The sequence below is a fragment of the Corvus moneduloides genome, chromosome 29 (assembly GCF_009650955.1).
Source record: "Corvus moneduloides isolate bCorMon1 chromosome 29, bCorMon1.pri, whole genome shotgun sequence".
Lineage (NCBI taxonomy): Eukaryota > Metazoa > Chordata > Aves > Passeriformes > Corvidae > Corvus > Corvus moneduloides.
The window spans coordinates 808,706-827,288 of NC_045504.1; the positions used below are offsets into that span (position 1 = coordinate 808,706).

Here is an 18,583-nt window from a genome sequence, read left to right on the forward strand (position 1 = left end):
CCACAGCCCCTCGGCGCCCCCATCTCTATTTCTGTGGTGCCCCCGGCCCTCGGAAGGAAGTGCCAGGTAGGGCAGGGGCAGCTCCGTGTGCGCTGGGAGCAGCTGGTGCTGCGTGACAGAGCCCTCAGTGCTGCTGCTGTGGGCAGGGCCCCCATCCTCCCCATCCCAAGCCCCCCTCCTCCATCCCCCAGTGCAGCAGAGACCTTCAGCATCCCCCCCTCCCCCCGGCAGGCGCACCCCACAGACCCCGCTCCACGCCGTGCACGGGGGGGTTGAAACATTTATTACCAAGCGCCTTCAGCTCGCGTATCCCTGCTCCTCCTCCTCCTCGCTGCTGTCCTGGACGAGGCCGGGGTCCGCAGGGCTGCAGGCGAGGCAGGTGCCCCCCGCCTCCCTCCAGCACGGCTCGCAGTACAGGGCTCCGCAGTCGGGGTCCGGGCAGGGCCGGTGCCGCGGCGTCTCGGGGGTCCCGCACAAGGTGCAGCTCCGGCGCAAACAGCGGCGCAGCCAGGGCCAGCGCCGGCGGCACCACTGCAGCAGCGACGTTCCCTGCGGCGAGGACGGGCCCGTGTGGGGCTCGGGCAGAACGGCCGCAGGGTCAGGGGACGGTGGCAACCCCACCCAGCACCCCGTGCCGCTGTCCCCACTCACCAGCCCGGGGGGCTGCCGTGCCTGCCGGGCTAAGCGCCCGCGCTGCAGGTGCAAGAAATTCTTCCTCTGCCGCAGCAATTTGTTGTACAGGAACAGCACCCGAGTCTTCTCCCTCTGTGCCAGCAAAGACCGTGAGGGGTGGGTGGCTGGGGACACAGCCCACCCAAAACCCACCCCAAAACCCACCCCAGAACTGTGCCCAGCCCCCGGACCGCTCACCTTGGGGAAGTAGAAGGCAGCGATGGCGCGGCGCAGGCGGAACGGGTAGACCTGGACCAGGCAGAGCAGGGCGAGCATGCCCAGGGGCAGGCAGGTGTCCAGGTACTGCTGCCTGGTCATCCCGCTGGGCTGTGGCAGGCAGGCTGGGGACACGGCATCCGTGTGAGCCCCTGCGGCAGCCCCTGGCCAGGCCTGGGGCTGGGGGAGTCCCATCCCTGGCAGGGGCTTACCGAGGTTAGAGGTCTCCACTTCGGTGTCGAAGGAGGTGTTGAGGGCCCCAATGGTGCTCCGCAGCAGCTGCGCCATCAGGGATGTGCCCATCACGTTCACGGACAAGTGGTGGCTGGCTGTGGGATGGGAGGATAGGGAGGCTGAGGAGGGGGCGGGAGGGCTAAGGGGCATGGTGGGACCATGGGCCTGTCCTCCAGGGCCGTGAGCTCACTTTGGTAGGAATACTGCACAAAGGAATGATGCTGGATGATGCTGAGAATGCTGAAGATGAAGTGGTCCAGGCCACAGGCAAAGAGGAGGAAGAGCAGGAGTGGGATGCACCTGAGCAGCTCCATCACCTGCAGGGAGCAGGGGAGCTGTCACAGCCTGCTGTCCCCAGCCCGGACCCCCTGATAACCCCCAGCCCCTCACCATGTGCTGCAGCTCAGGCCGCTGCACGGCCGGGTGGCACGGGAAGATGAAAGATGAGGTCTCCTCCCGGAGCAGGGGCAGCAGTGTCTGCTTGTTCTGGGTGAGGGGCAGGGGGTGGCTCAGTACAGCCTCTGGGACACCCCACTGGGTGTGACGGGGCTGCCCTGCACCCCTTTCCCCCTGCCCAACCTGCTCTCCACGCCGGGCATCGATTTGGCGGAAATAAGTGGTGATGTAGCAGTTATCAAAGCCAATGTTGTGACAGTATTGATAGGTGTAGTGGAAAGCCCTGGTGAGAGAGGATAGGTCTGGGGTGAAGGAGGCACTGGGTGCAGCCCCCAGGACCCCTCCCTTGTCTTCATGTCCCCCCTAGACCTGCTGCCAAAGAAGGCCCCCCCACCCCTCTGTGCCCTGCAGCTGGCAGGTGTCACCCCCACCCCCTGACTATCCCAAGGCTCACGAGAAGAAGATGAAGAGGAAGGTGAAGGACAGCAGCAGGCGGAAGAAGGAGACGGCCAGGCCCAGGCGGGCGCCTTCCTCCCGCAGCTGCGAGGTCACCTCCTCCCGCAGCTGCTCCGCTATGTCGGTGCCCACCAGCATCTCATGGTGCTCCTCCTATGGCAGAGGGGCCGTGAGGCAGGGCAGGACCTGGCCCCCATCCTGGCCATGGGCACAGGGGACAGGCACCCACAGGATGCCCAGGCACCCACCTGGTAGGTGATGCTGGCGCTGAATTCCTGGCTGAGGCCGTTGACGGAGCTGTTCACCTGGTCATACACCTGCCCGAAGTTCCCATCCACGGGGATCCTCTCCTCACACCAGTAGCGCATCACTGCAGGGAGGGAACAGGGGCGGTGGCAGCGGTGGCTGCCGTGCCAGGGGCTGCAGGGGCAGAACTGGATCTGCCCCTCCAAGGAAGCACAGGGTCAGGGTCACCTACATTTGACCGCTTGGCACAGGAACCCAAACTGCATGGGCAGGCAGACGAGGTGATTGATGAGGGGCACAGTCACACGTTTCATGCATTCCCGGTACATCTTCTGGAAATGGCCTCTGCAGCGCTGCAGGCCCTTCTCGATCACAGCTGGGGGGGCAGGAGCCCTCAGCTGCCTGTGCAGCCCCAGCCCCACTGACCCAGCCCCCTACTGGGGCACCCTGTGGGGACACCACTGGGGTCTGGGGCAGCCCCCTTCCCACGTGCTGCCAGTCCCTGCCCGCCCCACTCACTGGCACAGCGATATTTGGTCTTTTTCTCATACAGCTCCTGGGTGCTGGGGGCCCGCTGGGCGCCCGTGGCCGGGCGCTGCCGCAGGTCGTAGCCCTCCTCGCTGGCCACCTGCTCGTTCAGCTCCACGAAGGCGTGAGAGACGTTCTGCATCTCAGCATCGAGCATCTCCCCGCTCCTCTGCCAGGACACAGACACAGACACAGGCAGAGGCTTGGCCCTGCTCCCCCAGCCCCCCAGGCACCCACTGGCCCAGACCCCTCCTCACCACCAGCTCTTCCATGACTTGGCGCAGGGGGGCTGTAGATGCCTGCCAGAGAACTCCAGTGTGGTTGACCTGCAGCTCCACCACACAATCCATCGAGCGTTTCGTCTCCATCAGGTTGTGCCAGAGATTGGCCCCAGGCCCTGGTGGCAGCAGGGGTGGCTCAGAGCCCACCAGCTCCCAGGGCCCCGCTGGGGGACACAGGTAAATGGGCGCACCCTACCATTGTAGATGGCAGCGAAGACAAAGGAGAGAACGTAGAGCCGACCCTCCTTTCCCAGGAACTTGGGGACCATGAGCAGGTTGGCGCAGCGGAAGTGGGGGGACGTGGCCCAGCCCAAGGCAGACACCCCTGTGCGGAGCAGAGAGCTGACCCCATGGTCCCACAGAGAACCCCCTGGGGCTCCTGATGGCCCCCATCACCTCAGTCCCCTCCCTGCCCCATCCTCACCTGTCAGCCCCCAGGTAAGCTTCACCCTCTGTGTCTCTGGCAGGTCCAGAGGCATGATGAGGAGATGGCAGAGCCCTGAAACACCCAACAATGTGTCCTGAGCTCCCAGTGCCACCAGCCCCATGCTTTGCCCAGCACCAGGACACACTCACCGAGGCCAAGGAGCATCCCAAAGCCAGCGCCCAGGAAGACCTTGCTGCAGCGATACTTGTCCGGCCGGCTCCAGAGGAACCGGCTGCACGGGCCAGGCAGGACCGAGACCACCACTCGCTTCAGGGCTGGGTGGGGAGGGACGTGTCAGCCCTGCCCGCTCCCACTGCCCACGGGCAGCCCTGGCTGGGAGAGGAGTGGGAGCAGAGCTCACTTGTGTTGGGGGGTTTCTGCCTCCTGCGTGTCTCAATCCCAGCCAAAGGCTCTTGCCCGGGGGCCTCTGGCTCCACAGCTCCAAAAGCAGGAATGTTCTCCTGCAACTGAGGATGGTGGGATGCTGCCCTAGAGCTGATGTCGGTGGGATGCTCCAATGAAGTGGGAACGTGGTGGGAAGGGCTGGGTGTCTGCAAGACCACCACCTCCTGCAGCTCTCTGTCCCTTCCCTCAGCCTGCTCCTTGTAGTCAAAGTCATGTCTGGCAGTGGGGAGACGAGCATTGGGGACTCCCAGTGCTGGACGGGAGGGGGGACATCGCCACCCCCACGGCCAGCTCTCACCTGGAGAGCATCTCCTCGCTCTCTTCCTCCTCCAGCCGGTCTTGCAGCCGGGTGGCCGTTCTGAAGGGGAGTCTCCAGCCCTTTATCATGTCCTTGATGCGCTGCCGCAGCAGCCGCCCTCGCTCCTGGCCCCGCGGCGACCGCACAGCTCCCAGCCACAGCCCCGGTGTCTCCTCGTCACTGGAGTCCCTGCAGGGGCAGAGAGGGCAGGGGGCAGCTGCAGCCCCCCACACCTGCTGCAGCCCCCCAGGCTCGGGTGGGCTCCTGGCATCCCTCTGCTCACATCTCCTCATCCCCAGAGTCCGGGTAGCTCAGGGGGGCCATGCAGACGGAGCAGGTGTTGTTCAGGGCTGCGTAGCACTCGCTGCAATACAACCCTGCAGAAAACGGGGCTGTCAGGGGGGACGTGGAATTTTCTGGGGAGAGGGACCCCAAGCTGTGGGAGCTCCTACCTTTGCAGCCGGGTGTGAGGCAGGCGCTGAAGCCCGGCTGCTCTGCCGCCCCGCAGGTCAGGCAGTGTTTGCGCTGGATGCCCACGAAGCGAGCGAGGCGGACAAGGGCAGGGAACCTGCAAGCACGGAGCAATGACCCGTGGGGCAATGCCATCTCAGGGGTTCTTGCCACAGACCCCCAGGGATGATGCTGCCCTTTTTCCACCCCCTGGAGGAGCTGACCTGGAGATGAGGATAAGGAAGAGCCGGCTTTTCCCGGTATCAGCCAAGCGCCGTGTGTCAACTCGGCACATGGCAAACGCCAGCCATTCCCGCTGTGCCCGGATGATGTTGTGGAGGAAGGCCAGGCGCTCCTGGCATGGAGGGGATGGGGTGAGGGCAGCTGGCTGCTGAGGGAGTGTAGAGGGACACACACACACACAGAGGGGGCTTCTCACCTGCTCACGGGATGGGAAGTAGGCGGCACACACTGCACGGCGCAGGCGTGCCATGTAGGAGCCAAAGATGGAGATGAAGAGCCAGACACCGTACAGGATTCCTGGTGGGAAGAAAAGGAGTTATGTAGGGTCAGCAGCCCCCCCTCACCCTGCCAACCACGTGGGTCACTGAGGGTGCAGCACCCCCGGTCTGCACACCTATGGTGATGTAGGTGCTGTGGTCGGGCTCCACAGGCTCGATGAGGCAGACCCGGGACAGCACCGAGACCTTGCCCTCCTGCAGCGCGCTGAAGGCAGAGACCAGATCCTGGAAGATCTCGCTGGTGTAGCCCGTCCCATTGACACTGATGGTCATTGTCGATGGCGCTGTGGGCGAGCAGCTCAGTCCTGGGGCCACCCCACAGCCCTGACCCTCAGCCAGCAGAGCACCCAAGGGTGCTGCTCACCCCTGGCGATGATGTCCGTGCTCAGATGGTGCCGGAACAGGTCAAGCAGCCAGAAGATGCTGTAGTCAGCCAGGATGATGCTGAGCCCCAGCAGCACATGGCGCAGGAACCCAAACAGCTGCAGCCCGTACTGGCGTCGCTCCTTCTTTGACAGCCACAGCGCGCCTGGATGGCCACGGGAGCACCATGAGGCCACGTCGGGACTCCCTGGTGCTCAGGGCTGGGCTGGGGGATGCCCTCGGGGATGGGGCTGACCTGGGGGGATGTAGCGGCCCCTCTCCAGCACCGACAGGGGCAGCACGGTGGGTCTGCCCTGCTCTGCACACCGCAGGTCCAGCTCCACGAAGCGCCGTGTGATGTAAACGTTGTCAAAGGTGTCGTCCCACAGGTAGCGGCGCCGGTACCGTATCGCGCTGGGGGCACGGGGGGGAAGCTGAGCACCTGCACGCCAGGTCCCTGTCCCCATGGGTCACCAGAGCAGGACTGCTGCCCACTCACTGGTAGCACAAGTAGAGGATGGCCAAGAAGGAGATGTAGGAGAAGAGCTCCAGGGCGCGGTGGTAGGGCTCCATGTGCTGCTGCACGGCCTCCATCATGTCTGCAGACACCTCCCCCAGGCTCTTGCTGGCGTTGAGGCTGACGTTGAAGTGGTGCACGACTGAGATGTTGAACTCAAACTCGGCGCGGACACGGTTCAGGGTATCCATGATGGCTGCAGAGGTGATGAGAGGCACTGTGCGTTGGGGCGAGAGCCACAAGAGGGGCGCAGAGAGAGACCCCCGACCCCCCACGGCACTGGGATACTCACGGGCTGCGACGTTGGCCTGGATGAAGGTCTGGATGTACTGAGGGATGACGCAGAACATGACAGCAACTGCAGAGAGGGGGATCTCTGCTAGGGCTGGGGCCTGGTGATGGGGAGGGATCTGCCCCACCACCCCGTTAACCCCTCGTGGCAGAGGGACAGGGACTCACGAGCATTGACCATGTTGCAGAGGATCTTGAAGCTGAGGACAACATAGCAGATGTGGAAGAGGAGGGGCAAGGCACGCTCGCAGCTGTCCTTGGCCTTGTCCATGTAGCGCATGCAGCTGCTCTGGGGTGACCCCAGCTCGCGGTTACAGACGTCACCGACCTTCCCCAGCCACCGCCAAACGTTGCGCAGGGCCCGGGCTGTGGGCAGGGAGCGGGCATTGGAGACGGGGAAGGACTGAAAGCAGGGTGGGGGTGCTGGAGGTGGGGAGACCCCCAGGGACCCCGCTCACCAACGTGTCTGATGGAGTCCGTGATGGAGCGGACAAACTTGCGGACACGGTCACCCACCACCTTGGCATTCTGACCAATGTCTTTGATTTTGTTCTGCAAGTCTGCAAAGAGGGGGGGGGACACCTGAGCGTACCCCAAAGGGTGAGGGTAGCCTGGGGCTGTCTGTGGCTCCCCCAGGAAGGGCCCCTCCAGTTCCTCCACCTTCCCCCAGCCCCCTGCTCACTCAGCAGCGGCTCCTTGGCGCGTTGCAGCCGCTCGGCCGTCTGGTTTTGGGCCAGTTCAGCCCCACATGACAGTGCCTTGGCGACCTGGGAGACGTTGTGCAGGAGATTGGTGCCAGGGCCTTGCATGGTCAGGCACAGCGCCAGTATCATGATCATCACCTTCCCCTCCCCTGCAAAGACAGGGCAGTCCTGGGGCTCAGCCAGGAGCCAGCATCCCCTGGCACCCCCAGCTCCCAGCACATGACCCACGGCTGCTCACTGGTGAAGAAGTGTGGCAGCGCCAGCAGCACAATCATCCGCATCTTCATGGAGAAGGCCATGCCCAGCCCCAGCCCCACGCCCAGCATGACGGTGACGCTCAGGCAGTACCAGATGTTGTGGCCCTGCACCAGCAGCACCAGAGCCCCATACATGGTGGCCAGAACCAGGCCCAGCGTGAGGCCACCGATGCTGCGGGAGAACTCCTGGGCCTTGGTCAGCTCCTCCGGCCCGCACTTGGCCGCAGGCCGCGGGGCCCGGTTCTTGCGCCAGCCCCTGCGGCCCCGCAGGGCTCTGCCCAGCCACGAGACCAGCTCCATGCTGAGGTGCTGCTGCTCCCTCCGGCTCCCTCTCTCTGTGGGATGGCAGCAGACTGAGTGAGCAGTTTCCAAGGTGCTGCTTGCAGGGCTCCCACCGTTGTCAGCTCCTGCGTGACAGTTTCCGTTGCCTTCAGAACACTTCAGCAGTTTCAGTTGCACTCTGTCGCGGTGGGTGCTGCTCGCCCTGGGGTCCATCTTCCAAACAGAGAAATTCTGTGTAATTACGTGTCAGTAATTGCAGCTTTAATAAGCCTCAGCACCTGTAGAGAGAAGAAACTTGGGGCAATACATCAGTGGGAACTGGAGCCCTCGGAACACTGAATGCACGGACCAAGGACACTTGGCCACACAACCACGAGATGGACAGGAACAAACAAGGCTGACCATCAATCAAAAGGGCAAAGTGGGTAATTGCTGCAAGGGAAGATCTCGACCACCGAGTCAAGAAACCCACTGACCCAAAAGGAGAAAACTCAGCATGCAGCTTAGGTAGCATGAGAAGCGAGAAAATCCTTTAACCAATAGAAGAGAAAATACTAATTACTACTAATAAATGAGGAGCTGTGTACCTTGCAGACCATGAATGTTTAGTACTTGTTTGCTAAAGTGTAGAAATAGCGAACAGTTTGCTCACTGGGGGTTGCATTGGGGATTGACCCCTGGCACAGAACTGGAAATAAATCAAATCCCTCAGCTCTGGGTGGGACTGGCCTCTTGCACACCAGGGGAAGGAACCCTTTTCAGGACAACATTTTGGTGACCCAGATGGGAGGGCCATAAAGCCTTGCTTGGATGATCTTCCTGCACCCAGTAACGGAGAATAGGATCAAGCAGGACTCTTGTGGTGCCTCAGGCTGCGAGCGGCGCTGGAGGGGGGTGGGAGCTCGTGTCCTGCTCGTGGTCCCACAGCTCCCAGCCCCTCCAGGACAGCAGCAAGGAGGAGGCTCCGTGGGCAGTGAAGGCTGCAACCCCCATGCATGGCGTGAAGTGGGGTCTGTGGGGTGCAGCTGCCAGGGGGGTGGAAGGGGGTGGAGGGGAGATGGAAGTGGGGGGTCTTCCGTGTGTGGGCAGGTGAGGTGGGGCTGTGTGGTGTCTGGGTAATGAGGGTGGGGGTCTCTGCTGTCTGGGATGATGAAGGTGGGGGTCTCCGTTGCACGAGGAGATAAAGGCAGGGGTGTCTGGCATACGGGATGGTGATGGTGGGGTGTCTCTCTGCTGTGATGTGGGGGTCTCTGCTGCCCTGGGGGATGGAGGCAGGGGTTGGTGAAGGTGGGGCTCTTCAGTGTACAGGACGATGAAGGAGGGGTCTCCAGAGCACGAGATTGTGAAGGTGGATGCCTCTGCTCTCCTGGGAGGTGAAGGTGGGGGTCTCCACTCTAGGGGGTGCTGAAGGCAGGGGTCTCGGGATGGAGAGGGGTCCCGCCCGCAGCACCGCCGGGTTATCAGCCGCGCTACCCCGGCCAACACCAGCCCCTCCCGGCGCACACGGAGCCGCCCCCGCCCCGCCCCGGCCTGGGCGGTGCCGGAGAGCGGAACGGGGCGGCGGGGCCGGGAGGGAAGTTCCGCCCCCGGGCCGGGCCGGGCGGGGTCGGTGCCGGTGCCGGGGCCGGGGCCATGCGCGACGGGAGCCGGCGGGGGCGGCCGCGGCGGGGCAGCGCGGCCCGGGGGGGCCATGGGGGCGATGGGGCCGCGGCTGCTCCTCGCCACGGGGCTGCTGCTCGCCGCCGGCACCGGGAGCGCTGCAGGTGAGCGGGGAACAGGGGTCTCGGGTGAGGGGGTCGGTGGGGACCGCGGCTCGCCCCCGGTCAGGGCATCGCGGGGATACCCACGGGGAGCGGCCGGGGAGGACCGGGATGGGATCGGGAGTCGAAGCCCCTCTGGAAGCTCGTTGTCCCCTCCCCAGGATGTCCGGTGTGTCTTCCCGGTACGGTCGGTGCGCTCCCCGGGACGCGCGGGGACCCCTCCCCGGGACGCTCGGGGATCCCTTCCCGGGACCGCGGTTCTGTCCAGCTGCCGGGACCCGGCGCTCCCCGGGCTGGTGGGGCCGTGGGGAGCGGAGTCTGCGTGCCCCCTCCAAACCCCCTCCGGCATCCCCCGGGCCCTGGGCGGGCTGGGGTTCCCCAAAAGCTGGCGGGAGAGGGAGGGGGACTCTGAGTCAGCCAAGCCGGGCTCCTAGCCCTGCCCAGTCTCTGTGCTGGTTGTACTGGGCAGCCGGCCGAGGTGATGCAAGGCTTGGCCGAAGAGTCCATCCCGTCCTCCTGCACCCCCCAAACAGGGGGATCCCCCACAGGCTCTGCCGGGAGCCGTGCCCTTGGCTGCTGTGAGGTGAATGTGGGGGTCCCTGTTACTGCTTCCCACCACAAACCCCTGCCCTGGTGGGCTGCAGTGGGTGACAGCAGGGGTCCGTAATGCGATGGGTGACCAGGAGGGTCCAGGGTGCAGACTGCGGGGTCTGGGATGTGATGGGTGACCGTGGGGGTTTGGGATGTGATGAGTGACGCGGTGGTGACACGGCGGCCCCGGGCCCTGTGCAGGTGACAGCTCGCAGCAGCACAGTGAAGAATTAGGGCACTCCTGGTCTGTGACCCCGCGGGTCCTGTGGGATAACCGGACACTCAGCTTGGCAGAAGCGACCCAGGTGAGCCCCCGCCCACATCCCTGGCGTCCCCCACACTCGTGACAATGTCTTGGGGGCTGCCTGCACCCTGCCACCTTCCCCTGCCCGCTTTTCAGTGCAGGACATGCGGTGTCCTGGCGCCACATCCTCGGGGGTCCCAGCACCCAGAACCCCTGGCGTCCCAGAAGCAGTGGGGAGGGGAACCCTCAACAAATCCCCCTTCCTCTCCTGATGCTGGGAGGGACCTTTCTGGGTCGGGGTATCCACCCCGCGCCCCTCCCGGCGGGGGCGGAAGGGCCCAGCCCACCCCGCGGCCGCTGGGAGTCTCTCCAGTGTTTCCGCCGCGCTGCACCGGGCAGGAAGCGCGGGGGGAACGGGGTGGGGGCGCAGCTCCGTCCACCCCCCCTTTCCCCGACACAATGAGCCCGGGAGGGAGGGACGCTTCCTGCGGGGTGGGCAGGGCATCCCTTCCGACCTCTCCCTCCGGGCACGCGCCAGGGCCACGCGGGTCCCCGGTCGCCGCACGGGTCACGGCGCTCCTGAGGGGGCGTGGGGATGGGACAGCTTGGGATAGGGGGTACCCCTTTAACCGCGGCCTGTGGCAGGGGGGATTCCCCGCCCGTCTGAGAGTCCTGCTGGAGCTTGAGGAGGTGCGGCTGGTGCTGGAGCTGGAGCAAAACTGGTGAGTCTGTGGTTCCGGGGACGGCAGCAGGGAGTGGGATGGAGGCCCTGGACCCTTCTGGGACCCTGGGGCTCTGTCTCTATCCATGGTGCACTTAGAGTGGGGCTCCCTTATTCCCTGTCTCCATCCATGGCACAGGCGGGGTGGGGGCCCCAGGGTGCACCCACAGCAGGGTGGGAGGTGGTGGGTCCTCTGTTTCTGCTGGGGTGTGCTCAGGGCAGGGTGAGCTGGGGGTCCCTGCTGTGGGTGACACGAGTCTCTGGCAGGGAGCTGGTGCAGGGCACCGGGGCGCTGCTCTATTACCTGCCCGATGGCACACGGGTGATCCAGGAGCCCAGCAAGCAGGTATGGCCTGGGGCACAGCTGTCACCTGTGGTGTCCCCAAGCTATCCCTGTTCCCCAGGGGGACCCCAGCTTGTGGCTGGATCCTGAGCCCCCTTCTCTGCTGCAGGAGCACTGCTGCTACCAGGGGACAGTGCAGGGCTTCCCTGGCTCCTGGGCCAACCTCTGTGCATGCGCTGGAGTCAGGTGAGCCCCGAGGGCAGTGGTCCATGAGCCCACTCCCACTGTGCTGGTGATGGGACGGGCTCCATATCCCAGCTCCTCTGTCCTTCCCCAGCGGCCACCTCTGGCTGTCAGAGACCAGGAGCTACGCGCTGGAGCCGGACACCAGCAGCCCACCAGGGCAACACGTGGCGTCCCGTCTGCGGGTGGAGCCACAGAGCTGCGGGCAGGGCCCTCGCCCTGGGGCAGAGGCAACAGAGCCCCTCTGGCCACAGCGGGTAGGTCACTCAGGGGTCTTGCCCCACAGAGAGTGTCCCCATATCAGCACTCTGATCCCCCTCTGCCCCCAGGGCAAGCGGGCAGCGGCAGAGCAGCGCTTTGTGGAGCTGGTGATGGTGGTGGACCACGCTGCGGTGAGTGCTGGGCAGTGTCCCCAGAACAGGGGCTGCCCTTTCCCCAGCCGCCCCTCTGACCCCCCTCCCTGTTTCCCCAGTTCCAGAATTACCCCACCCTACAGCGTGTTCACACCCGGACCCTGGAAGTCGCCAACCAGGTGGATGTGGTGAGTGACCGTCGGGTCTGTCCGTCCCAGCCCAGTGCCCGGCTGTGCCCTTGCCGCTGCAGTGTTGGGGGGGCTCTGACTCCTCTGTGCCCCCGCAGTTCTTCCGCCCGCTGGGAGTGCGGGTGGCCCTGCTGGCGGTGGAGGTCTGGAGCGAGGGTGACAAGATCGCGGTGGGCAGCAGTGCCCGGGCAGTGCTGGAGCGGTTCCTGCGCTGGCGCCAGGAGGAGCTGCTGCCCCGGCTGCCCCACGACAATGCCCAGCTCCTGACGTGAGTGGGGGACAGGGTGGGGACAGAGGGACAAGGCCACAGCAGCTCCCCCAACCCCCTGTGCTCTCTCCCCAGGGGTGCCCGCTTTGATGATGTCTCAGTGGGGATGTCCACTCAAGCCTCCATGTGTTCCCCCTCACGCTCCGGGGGGGTCAGCATGGTCAGTACCTCTGTCCCCTCACCCCATTCTCCCACCACCTGCCCTCCCTGACCCTACTGTCCTACAGGACCACTCCGTCAGTGTCCTTGTCATCGCCTCCACCGTGGCCCATCAGCTGGGGCACAACCTGGGCATGCGCCACGACAGCAGCGGGCGCCTCTGCCACTGCAGCGACCTCCAGCACGACCGCGGCTGCATCATGGCACCGCCTACGGGGTGAGGGCAGTGGGCAGGCCTTCGGGGGGCCAGGGCCAAGCCCCTTCCCCACCTCACAGGCCCCTTCCTGGCTTTGCAGGTTGACGCCTGGCTTGAGCTTCAGCAACTGCAGCCGGCAGGACCTGGAGCGCAGCCTGCAGCAGGGCCAGGGCTGGTGCCTCTCCAACGTCCCCAAGCCCCAGCTCCTGACTGGGAGCCCCACCTGCGGGAACCACTTCGTGGAGCTGGGCGAGGAATGCGACTGTGGCCTCAGCGTGGTACGGGGAGCTCTGGGCGGGCCTAAAGCCCCAAAGCCACCCCCTTTCTCCGTGGCTCTGCCGAGGGGCGTCTGGGGCTGGCAAGGTGGTTTCCAGTGCCCAGTGCTGGGTGCTGGTGGCACCCGCTGACTGCAGCCCCCCCAACACAGGAGTGCACCGATCCTTGCTGCAACAGCAGCTCCTGCCAGCTGATGCCAGGGGCCGTGTGTGCTACCGAGGACACCTGCTGCCAGGACTGCCAGGTGCGTGGGGATGGGCACCCATGCCGTGGGCACACCCCGTGGTGGGCGGGTCCCCCACTCACCCTGTTTATCTGACCACGTCCCCCCACAGCTGCGCCGTGCTGGACACGTGTGTCGGGAGCGGCTGGGCGAGTGCGACCTGCCCGAGTTCTGTGACGGGGTCTCGCCGCGCTGCCCCCCTGACACGTTCCTGCAGGACGGGCAGCCCTGCGCCGGCGGGCGGGCGCGCTGCTACAGCGGCGCCTGTGCCACCTACGAGGGGCAGTGCCAGCAGCTGCTGGGGCCAGGTACAGCAGGGCCGGGGTGGGGTGCTGGGGGATAGGTAGGGATGCTGAGGGTCTCTGCCCCCACTGCAGGTGCCAGTCCTGTCTCCAGCTCCTGCATGGCCACCCTGAACACAAGAGGAGATGAGCATGGGCACTGCGGGCAGCTCCCCAATGGCTCCTATGTCACCTGCGGCCAGCAGTGAGTGATGTCCCGATCCTTCTCCATGTCCCACTTGCCGTGCCCCCTGCCCTGACCCCACTGTCCCTGCAGGGACACCAGCTGTGGGATGCTGCAGTGCCAGCGCGGCAGCACCCGTGGGGACAGACCGGAAGGGTCCTGCCAGGGGACACCCCTGCCCGGGGACGAGGATGTGACCGATGCGGCCATGGTGCTGCCCGGCACCACCTGTGGCCCTGGGAAGGTGAGCAGTGGGGCAACAGGGAAGGGAGCAGGGGCTCTCACAGTGCTGACACCCCATCCCCCACAGATGTGCCTCCAGCACCGGTGCCAGGACATCTCCGTGCTGGGTGACCAGCAGTGCCAGAGCAACTGCCATGGGCACGGGGTGAGTGTGGGGCTGAGGAGCGGGCGCTGGCAGTGGGGACCTGCCCCTCAGGGGCTGAGCTCGGCCGGTGTCACCCACGCAGGTGTGTAACAACCACGGGCACTGCCACTGTGAGCGGGGCTGGGCCCCCCCAACCTGCGACAGCCCCGGCGTGGGGGGCAGCGAGGACAGCGGCCCTGCCGGCCTCGAGCGAGGTGAGGGCCAAGGCGAGCGCAGAGAATGGGGCTTTGTGCGGGTGTCGGGGGGGTGATGGGCACGGCGGGGGCTGACGTGCTGCTTTCCCGCAGGGGGAAGCGCCCTGCCCACGGCCCTGCTGTTGAGCGCGCTGCTGGGGCTGGCGCTGGCGCTGGGGCTGTGCCGCGCCCGCCGCGCCGGCCTGCACAAGCACCTCTGCCAGCTTGGCAAGGGCACCTCCTGCCAGTACAGGTACCAGGGACAGGGGGCATGTGGGGGGCACGTGGGTGTTGTCACGCTCGCCTCTGCATGCGTGTGCCGAGGCACACGGGTGGCACATGGGTGCCACGCTCACCTCTGCATGTGTGTGCCGTGACACACAGGTGCCATGCTCACCTCTACATGCGTGTGCTGTGACGTGCAGGTGGCATGTGTGCCGTGTCATGCAGATGGCATGCTCGCCTCTGCATGTGTGTGTCAAGGCACGCAGGTGGCACACACCCCTCTGCATGTGTGCCATGTCATGCAGATGGCATGCTCGCCTCTGCATGTGTGTGTCAAGGCACGCAGGTGGCACACACCCCTCTGCACGTGTGCGCCGTGGCGCATGAGTGGCATGCTCAACTCTGCTCACGTGTGCTGTGACGCACAGGTGGCACACACAGCTCTGCATGCGTGTGCCGTGGCAGGCACCAGAGCCACGCAGCACGTGTGTGTGTAGCAGTGGGGTGCGTGTGTGCACGCACACACCCACACCTGTCCCCCGTGGTGGCCGCCCGAGCGCTGTGCACGCGTGTCCCCGCAGAGTGACCATCCGTGTGCACGTGTGTCCCCAGCACAGGTCACGGCCCCATCCTGCACTGCCGCCCCACGTCCCCGTGGCTCCTCCCGCTGCTGCCCCCCAGCCCCAGCTGAGCCCCCCACTCTTCTCCCCACAGTGCTGAGACCCGGGTGCGGTTCCTGGGTCCCGGAGCCGCAGACGGCTGGAGCGGGTAACGTCACCACCGGCGCCCGGGCGTGGGGCTGTCCCCGAGCTGTCCTGCTTCGCAAGGCCTCCGGTGCTGCGCTCTTCCCCTGGCAGTGCCTGTGGGGTGTGGGGCAGCCCCGGGGTGCGGGGTGTCGCATCTTCCAGCGCCAAGGGGTTCGTTTCTCTTGGGCTTCTGCTGGTGTCGGTGTCACTCGGTTGCCGTGCGGGGCCCCCCGAGTGCCCGGAGCGAGCAGGGTCTCATCCTGCCTCTTCCCTGCAGGATCTCACAGCCAGAGACCCGCTCGGGCAGCAACCAAGGTCCCCCCGCGCGTCCCCGGCCCCCGCAGTGGCATCAGGCCACGGAGCTGCAGGTCATGCACGGCAGCAAGGTGAGGATGGGGGTGCTGGGGGCAGCGGTGCCGAGTTCGCTCTGGTCCTGGGTGCCAGCTCAGCAGAGCATCCCACGTGTGGGATCCCACTCCTTGGCACCCGGAGCAGCCTGGCACGGCCACTTGGCACGACCGGCCGCTCACTGGGATTGGTGCCCGTCCCAGCCAGGGCTGGGCCCCAGAGCTGTGCACTGAGGGGGGTTCTCTGTCTCTGCCTGGCGGGAGGGGGGTCTCCGCATGCTGCATGGCTTGTCCCCCCTCTCCCTCTCTCCGCAGCCGGCTGCCCTCGGCTCGGCCCGGCCTGATCCGCCCTCCCGGCCTCTCCCGCCGGACCCTGTGCCCAAGGTAACGCCCAGGCAGGGTGGGGGGTCCCTCAGCCCACCCTGGACCCGCTGCATGTCTGGCTGCGCTCCAGCTCTCGGGGACTTCTGTGACACGGGTGTCCCCAAAACCCCTCCTGCCCAGCGGGAGGCTGGTTCCCGTGCCCCCCACTGTCCCCCTGCTGTCTCACTGTCCCTCTCTCTCTGCCCAGGCCCCCCCCTCGGACAGGCCACCCCCCCCCACACGCCCGCTGCCTGCAGACCCGGTGCTGCTGAGCGCTCAGGTAACGGCAGCAGCACCTGCGTGTGGGGCAGGAGGCCAGTTCCCACCCTCTGAGGCCATCGGGGGGTCGGCCCGTGACCCAGCCTTGACACCCCCGTCCCCTTGCAGCCCCCAGGTCCAGCCAAGCCCCCCCCACCACAGCGGCCGCTGCCCTCGGACCCCCCGGGCCCTTCGCTGCCCCGCAGCGAGACCCCCCCTGGGCACCCCTATGTCACCGTGATTCCTGCCAGGTGAGCAGGGGGGGACAGGACAGGGCTGGGAGGCCCAAGGGGGGTTTTTAGGGGCTGAGGGGGGGCTGTGGGGTGCCAGGATGGGGGCCTGCAGAGGCCAGAGGGGAGTGCAGGTGGGGGAGAGGGGGTAGCCAGGAGAAATGAGGGGCCAGAACCGGACGGGAGAAGAGAAAGGAGGGGGTTACGGTGGGGATCCAGAGCAGGGGACGGGGGCAGCTGCAGGGGGAAGCTGTGCGGACCCCACCCTCACCCCATCGCCCCCCCTTCTCTCCCCAGGCCCGCCCCGGCCCCGCCAGAGGCCTGAGCCGCGAGCAGCGCTGGATCCGCGAGGAAGGCCGAGCCCCGCCGGGCCCCGCCGCCCGCGTTTCCTCGCGCCACGTCAATAAAGGGGCTGTGAGCCTCCTCTACGCTGCCTCCGCCGCACCGGCACCGGGGCACCGCGACCGGCACCGGGGGGGAGCGGGGCGGAACTACAACTCCCGGCAGGCCCCGCGCCGGAAGGGGCTCCCGAGCGCCTCCGCCCCCTGGCGGGGACTGCACGCAGCTGCACCGGGGGGGGGGGCGGTGTCCCGGGGGGCCACGTGGGCACGGGGCGGGGCCAGGGGACACGGGGCCAGGGGACACGGGGCCAGGGGACACGGGGCGACACGCACGTGGGCACGTGTGTGTGCAAGAGCTGCCCTAGGGGCACGGGGCTGCCGTGCGGATGGGCACACGCGTGTGCAAGAGCTGCCCTAGGGGTCTGTGTGCACGCGTGCGCAAGAGCTGCCCGGTGGGCAGGGACGCGTGAGCGGGAGCTGCCACACGCAGGGGCACACGCGTGTGCAAGAGCTGCCTGGTGGGCAGTAACGTGTGCAGGGGCTTCTCTGTGTTCACAGGGCTTCCACGAACATGGGCACAAAGGTGTGCAAGAGCTGTTCAGTCTGCGTGGGCACGTGTGTGTGTGTGTGTGTGTGTGTGCAAAAGCTGCCCTGTGTGCATGGGCACACGAGTGAGGAGGGGCTGCCACAAACACGGACACGTGTGTGCAAGAGCTGCCCCATGGGCTCAGGCACACTCGTGGGCAGAAGCTGTCACAAACATGGGCACACACGTGTGCAGGAACTGCTTTCTGGGCTTGAAGATGCAGGGGAAGGAGCTGCCACACACGTGGGCACGTGTGCGTGCAAGAGCTGCCCTATGGGTTTGGACACACACGTGTGCAGGAGCTGTCCTGTGTGCACGGGCAGGAGCTGCCACACACTTGGGTGCAGGAGCTGTTTTGTCGGCAGGGATATGTGTGTGCAAGCTGCCTGCTAGGCCACAGGTACATGTGTGTGCAAGAGCTGCCCTGTGTGCTCATCACATGCGTGTGCAGGAGCTGCTCTGAGGGCAGGGACCCACACCTGGACAGGAGCGGCCTCACACACGGGCACGCGTGTGCAAGAGCTGCTCTGCGTGGGCACAGATGTGAGCAGGAACACGTGTGAGCCATCACACGCTTGGGCACACAAATGTGCAAGACCTGCCTGGTGGGCAGGGACATGGATGTGTGCAGAGGCTGAACACACGAACACACGCGTGTGCAGGGGCTGCTCTGTGGGCAGGGATGTGTGTGAAAAGGGGCTGCCATGCGCATGGACACGTGCGTGTGCAAGACTGTTACACACATGGGCACACACATGGGCAGGAGCTGCTGCACCCAGGGACACGTGCATGTACAAGGTTGTTATACACACAGGCACACACATGGGCAGGAGCTGCTGCACACAGGGACACGTGCGTGTGCAAGAACTGCCTGGTGGGCAGGGACAGAGATGTCACACATGAGCACGTGTGTCTACAGGAGCTGCTCTGAGGGCACACGCGTGTGCAAGAGCTGCCTGGTGGGCAGGGACACACGTGGGCAGCAGCTGCCACGAACATGGGCACATGCATGTGCAAGAACTGGCCTGTGTGCGTGGTTACGCGTGTCCAAGAGCTGCTCGTGGGCACAGACGCCCGTGGGCAGGAGATGCCTGGTGGGCCCAGGCACACGCGTGTGCGAGAGCTGCCCCGTGTGCACGGACCGGTGTCCCCATCCCCGGGCCCCGCAGGGCCCAGCTGGTGTCGGTGCCGGTGAATGCCGATGCCCGACAAGGGCAGGGAGGTGGGCGCGGGGGGCAACCGCTGCTGCTGGTGCCGGTCCTGGGGCGGTGCCGGGCTGGGGTGGGGTTTGCCAGGGAACCGGATTGGGCCGGAGCTGCCGGTCCCAGGGGCGGTGCCGGTGGATGCCGGAGGTGTTGGTCGGTGCCGGTGCCAGGGATGCTGTTGCCGGGGTTGCTGATCCCAGGTGCCCG

The 18,583-nt window shown here is 66.1% G+C and overlaps 2 protein-coding genes across 6 annotated transcripts; one reads left to right on the forward strand and one right to left on the reverse strand.

Moving 5' to 3' along the window:
- Positions 1-262: 262 nt before the first annotated feature.
- DCST2 (DC-STAMP domain containing 2) lies at positions 263-7,578 on the reverse strand. Its single transcript, XM_032093708.1, has 30 exons — positions 7,244-7,578; positions 6,984-7,154; positions 6,760-6,861; positions 6,470-6,667; positions 6,303-6,368; positions 5,993-6,206; positions 5,750-5,907; positions 5,495-5,659; positions 5,247-5,414; positions 5,049-5,149; positions 4,834-4,964; positions 4,612-4,727; positions 4,443-4,536; positions 4,160-4,348; positions 3,818-4,077; positions 3,606-3,731; positions 3,454-3,528; positions 3,226-3,354; positions 3,006-3,145; positions 2,740-2,917; positions 2,453-2,596; positions 2,223-2,344; positions 1,973-2,127; positions 1,702-1,801; positions 1,513-1,608; positions 1,313-1,439; positions 1,101-1,217; positions 871-1,013; positions 652-765; positions 263-549 (listed from the first exon to the last, which is right to left on the reverse strand). The coding sequence occupies exons 1-30, from the start codon at positions 7,560-7,562 to the stop codon at positions 298-300; spliced, it is 4,470 nt and encodes a 1,489-aa protein (XP_031949599.1). The 5' UTR covers positions 7,563-7,578; the 3' UTR covers positions 263-297.
- A 1,620-nt stretch (positions 7,579-9,198) lies between these two features.
- ADAM15 (ADAM metallopeptidase domain 15) lies at positions 9,199-16,672 on the forward strand. Of its 5 annotated transcripts, XM_032093683.1 has the most exons (25): positions 9,199-9,307; positions 10,097-10,200; positions 10,785-10,861; positions 11,128-11,206; positions 11,313-11,389; positions 11,481-11,643; positions 11,716-11,778; positions 11,859-11,927; positions 12,026-12,195; positions 12,271-12,355; positions 12,423-12,571; positions 12,651-12,828; positions 12,978-13,070; positions 13,162-13,357; positions 13,427-13,535; positions 13,608-13,758; positions 13,825-13,902; positions 13,985-14,096; positions 14,190-14,328; positions 15,015-15,068; positions 15,324-15,432; positions 15,709-15,777; positions 15,965-16,036; positions 16,144-16,265; positions 16,542-16,672. In XM_032093683.1, the coding sequence occupies exons 1-25, from the start codon at positions 9,235-9,237 to the stop codon at positions 16,567-16,569; spliced, it is 2,619 nt and encodes an 872-aa protein (XP_031949574.1). In that variant the 5' UTR covers positions 9,199-9,234; the 3' UTR covers positions 16,570-16,672. The 5 variants fall into 5 exon arrangements, with proteins under 5 accessions (XP_031949574.1, XP_031949577.1, XP_031949576.1 ...); XM_032093686.1 differs by lacking the exon at positions 15,965-16,036 and having other exon boundaries at positions 9,200-9,307; XM_032093685.1 differs by lacking the exon at positions 15,709-15,777 and having other exon boundaries at positions 9,200-9,307.
- The last annotated feature ends 1,911 nt before the right edge of the window (positions 16,673-18,583 follow it).